The 4,321-nt window shown below is 36.8% G+C and overlaps 1 protein-coding gene across 2 annotated transcripts; it reads right to left on the bottom strand.

The window, feature by feature from the left end:
* Positions 1–1,780: 1,780 nt before the first annotated feature.
* On the bottom strand, positions 1,781–3,716 carry LOC118801022. 2 transcript variants are annotated; one of them, XM_036561200.1, is made up of 4 exons: positions 3,644–3,716; positions 2,943–3,548; positions 2,632–2,673; positions 1,781–1,923 (listed from the first exon to the last, which is right to left on the bottom strand). In XM_036561200.1, the coding sequence occupies exons 1-4, from the start codon at positions 3,660–3,662 to the stop codon at positions 1,829–1,831; spliced, it is 762 nt and encodes a 253-aa protein (XP_036417093.1). In that variant the 5' UTR covers positions 3,663–3,716; the 3' UTR covers positions 1,781–1,828. The 2 variants fall into 2 exon arrangements, with proteins under 2 accessions (XP_036417093.1, XP_036417094.1); XM_036561201.1 differs by lacking the exon at positions 1,781–1,923 and adding an exon at positions 1,950–2,041.
* Positions 3,717–4,321: the final 605 nt, after the last annotated feature.

Genomic DNA, 4,321 nt, shown 5'->3' with positions numbered 1-4,321 from the left:
TCAAAATTTCACATAATAAATTAATGCAATTATATGATTTAGATGTTGAAAATTAAGTAAAAATCAAATAAAACGATTTTACCCAAAAGTGGAGGTAGATTTTTCGTTGGATTACTGAATCTTTCTATAAAGAAAAGGTAAAATCTCAGTGAACAGCAGGAAACATTGAGAAAGAACACTAAAATTTTCTGATCAGAGTCTGAAAACTGTTTCATTTGTTATTATTGATATTTGAATTTTGAATATTTTGTAAGGATTTTGATAGATCAGGTCACACCCTGTGTAGAGAAATCAAAAGGTTTGTGCACCACTGGTCAACTCCCATGTTGTTGTTGATTTTCTAAGTGTAAATAAGTTAAAGTTTCTCTACAGAGACACACTACTGCACATTTAATACACAACTACTGTTTATTTGCTGAATTTTACATGTTGGAGAAAAATACTAAAACGTAAACTGCTGGCAGTGCAAAAGTTACGGCACATAGAATTTTTTCATTGTTCCAAAACGTTAAATTCAGCAAATAAAAATTGTGCAGAATTGTGATTTTTCAGTGTGTTCTCTGCAGACCAGGGGTCGTCATCTGGCAAGTTATGGTCCATATGAACACCCTGCCAAGTATTTTAACCTTTTGAGCTGCTTATTTGTTTTATTGATTTTACAAACATTGTCTTTATTTACATATTTATTTTAATACTACAATTATTATTTTATTTTATCAGTTAGCTGGACTGATCATTCTTGTGATATTGTTGTGCTTCACTTATTTTAGTCTGTTTAGTTTATTTATCCGACACTTCAACTTTGGCGTAACTGGAGCTTCACAGGTTTCAGCTGAAACTCCTGCTGTAGATGGCATATAAACTTATTTTCACTTAGAAAATCAGTCTTTATTTTTTCTGAAAACACAAACTTCTGATGTTGCAGTGACCGCTGGGGTGGGTGGGTTTGTGATAAAACGCAGCAGAGCTGAACTCACTCTTAGGTTCTTCTCTCCCTCCTTCGTGATCTTCTCTCTCCAACACTGAAAGAGGGAGAACAGTGATGAACACAGACCTCTAACATCTCTAGAGTGCAGCAGAGTGAAGTTAATCAGCCTGAACACTGACTGTATGTAGTTTACAGGTTTTACGTTCATTTATATCTAAAAATGACCATCGTGACCCAAAGTCAGTTAAACACTGACCAGCAGGAGTTAATATGAAGGTGAAATATTAAATGAATGTTAAACTGTCTGATCAGATTTATGAGTTTAGAGCTGAGGTTCTCAGTCCTGACAACCCAACGCTGCACATTTTTGTGTTTTGTCTCACCTGATTCAACTCATTCACTGTCAGGTGCAACTCCCCGCCTGACCACCGGCGTCCTCCTCTACTGAATACGCCAGTCACACCCCTGCCTCCTATTCCTCCTCATCAGCTTTCCTACAAATACTCTCTCATTCCACTCTGTGAAGCACTGTCCGTGCTGTGATTCTGAGCCTTTTTCTCCTGCTGATTATTTGAATTTGCGGGGTTTTGATCTTGGTGAACTTTTCTGACTTTTGATCTTAGATTGGATATTTTCTGATGCATCTTTTGGACTGTTTTTCTTTTTTTACCATTGTTCCTGTTCCTAAATAAAGTCTGCTTATGGATCCAACAAAGATTAACTAATGAACAAGCGTTGACTGAGTCAGGTTAGCAGAGTAGAGAAAACACATATGCAGATCAAAGGCTGCCTTAGAAACATCATAAGTTAATATTAATATTTAACTGCAACTAAAAAAAGGATGAGAAAATCTTGATATATGAGATCATATCAATACAGACACAAAATAATAATCCAGTCTTAGCTTCCTGTCCAAAAAGGTAAAACCACAGCAGAGCTGAACTCACTGTGAGTGTGAACTGAATCTCCTCCATCCTGATCTTCACTCTTCAGCACTGAAAAAGAGACGATATCATCATCATCATCATCTCCTCTCAATACGGAAATCCAGGGAGGCCATGAGGTAGTTATTATTTTCTGTCTATTTTGGAGATCAAGGCTTTGTCTTGTGATCTGAAAATAACAAAAGATAACAAAAGTTGCTATCTTGAGATCACAAGATAAATAAGTCATGATCTGAAGATAACAACTTAACAGTCATGTGATCTTTAGATAACAAAAGTTGTTATCTTGAGGTCACAATATGAATAACTTGTGATCTCAAGACAACAACCGTCTTGTGATCTCGAGATAACAAATGTTGTGATCTTGAGATCACAAGATAAATAAGTCATGATCCCAAGATACCAACTTAACTGTCTTCTGATCTCAAGGCAACACAGTTGTCATCTTGAGATCACAAAATAAGTCTATTAAGATCAAGATAACAACTTAACTGTCTTGCAATTTCTTGATAACAAGGTTGTTATCTTGAGATCACAACTTAATTATGTTGTGATCTGGAGATAAAAGTTGCTATCTTGAGATCACAAGATGAATAACTTGTGATTTCATAATAACAATTTAACAGTCTTGTGATCTCAAGATAACAAAGTTCTCATTTTGAGATGATGACTGAATCTTGTTATCTTGAGATAACAAAAGTGTTTTTAAAGGTAAGTAAGTGATACTGTAAAGATCCACAATAGAAAAATTATGATTACCAACAAGTGGAATTGCCCTGGGCAGGATTTGGCTCTGCTGCTCTGTGTTAACAAGAAAGAGAATAATAATAATAATAATAATAATAATAATAGAAGGCCAGTCAAAAAGAACTGCTCAGATGTTTTGTAATGATCACTGACTTCATCACTGGATGAGCAGTATGTCTTTTTTGTGCTTATCCATAAAAAAATAACTGATCAGTTCCAATTAATCCAGAACAGCTGCTGAACATCAGTGCATCACATTTGAGCTTCTGAGCAATTCCTTCAGTCTGCTGGTGTAAAAGAACACAAACAGCCTGATTTCTCACCATTCAGATCTTCCCTGTAGGCGGCCTTAACTGCGCGACGTGCATGCTTCCTTCTCAATATCATAAAAAGAACAACAACCACCACAATAACTATACAGACAATTATTACGCATATGATAATTACAGATAACCAGTTTTCCCCTTTTTCCCAATTTCCCTCCTTATCCTTATCCTTATCTTTAGGAAATGCATCAGAGGTGTTCTTTGTAATGTTTGCGTCTTCTATAACATTAAAGACATCCTTCTTCCTTTCTTCCTTCTCCTCATCTCTGTCTTTAGGAAATGTATCCGAGGTGTTTCTTACAATGTCATTGTAAAATCTCAGGTAAATTAATAGTCTGTTCATACACTTTTGCTGCACGTAGTTCTTGAAGATTTGTTTGATATGAGGTAATCTGTCCCATTTTGTTTTAACTGGTAGGAACCGTTTGTCCGTTACTTCCCACTGATCAGTGTGGAAATTGATGTGCAGGATGAGCTTTCCGTTGTGGCTGTAATCAGCCGTAGTGTTCATTAGAGTCACATCTCCACTAGAGGATCTCTCAACCTCACAGCCAAATCTGAGCTCAAAGTGAGTATCAGGGCATTTATCAAAGAATCCCTCACCTGAAATACAAACAAAAAGAGTTTATTCATAGCGTTTTACGCTCAACTCAACACACACATTTATAATGATCCACATATCCCTGATAATAACATACATGGACAGAATTCCTGCATCCAACAGCCGGGTCTCTTTTCAACTTGATCATCTGAACTCAGTCCAGTGTCATCAGAATCTGAAATCCACACAAAAATCACAGCATCATTCCCACATTCCCACGGCCCTGTTATTTACTCAATGGAATAGTAAACATTCCGATATTCCCAAGGCTGTACATTTCCTCAATGAAGTTTTCTAGGAATCATTTCCGGTAATATACAAATGTCTATGAGGACAGTGGCGTGCACAGACCTTGCCGAGGGTGGGGGGCTGAGATGATTCAAATATATACATATATATGTATACACACTTAGGTCTATAAATATATGGACGGTGACCAAGGTATTGTTATTATAGCTGTCTAGTACAGCATATTGGAGTTGAAATTAAATGATGAGTTTCAGCTTAAATATGAGGGCATTTACAAATTAGGTGAACGCTGTAGGAATTACAACCATTTTAGTGATTTCTTGAGTGTCCATTGGTCAGTTTCGCACTAAATGTAAATGGACACACGAATCCACCAGTTCCACACGCTGAGAGGCAGACGACGTGTATCTCAGCCCCTCTTCATAGGCTCATAACTCCGGATGTGAGTCTCGTATGATCTCGCAATAAGATGGTATGGAAAGGTCGACTCTACAGATTCAGGAAGAGTTTGAACTGGATTTCTGTG

This window comes from Colossoma macropomum, unplaced genomic scaffold (genome assembly GCF_904425465.1).
Source record: "Colossoma macropomum unplaced genomic scaffold, Colossoma_macropomum, whole genome shotgun sequence".
NCBI lineage: Eukaryota > Metazoa > Chordata > Actinopteri > Characiformes > Serrasalmidae > Colossoma > Colossoma macropomum.
The sequence above is the reverse complement of the archived record's forward strand: the minus strand, read 5'-3'. Positions and strand labels throughout refer to the sequence as shown.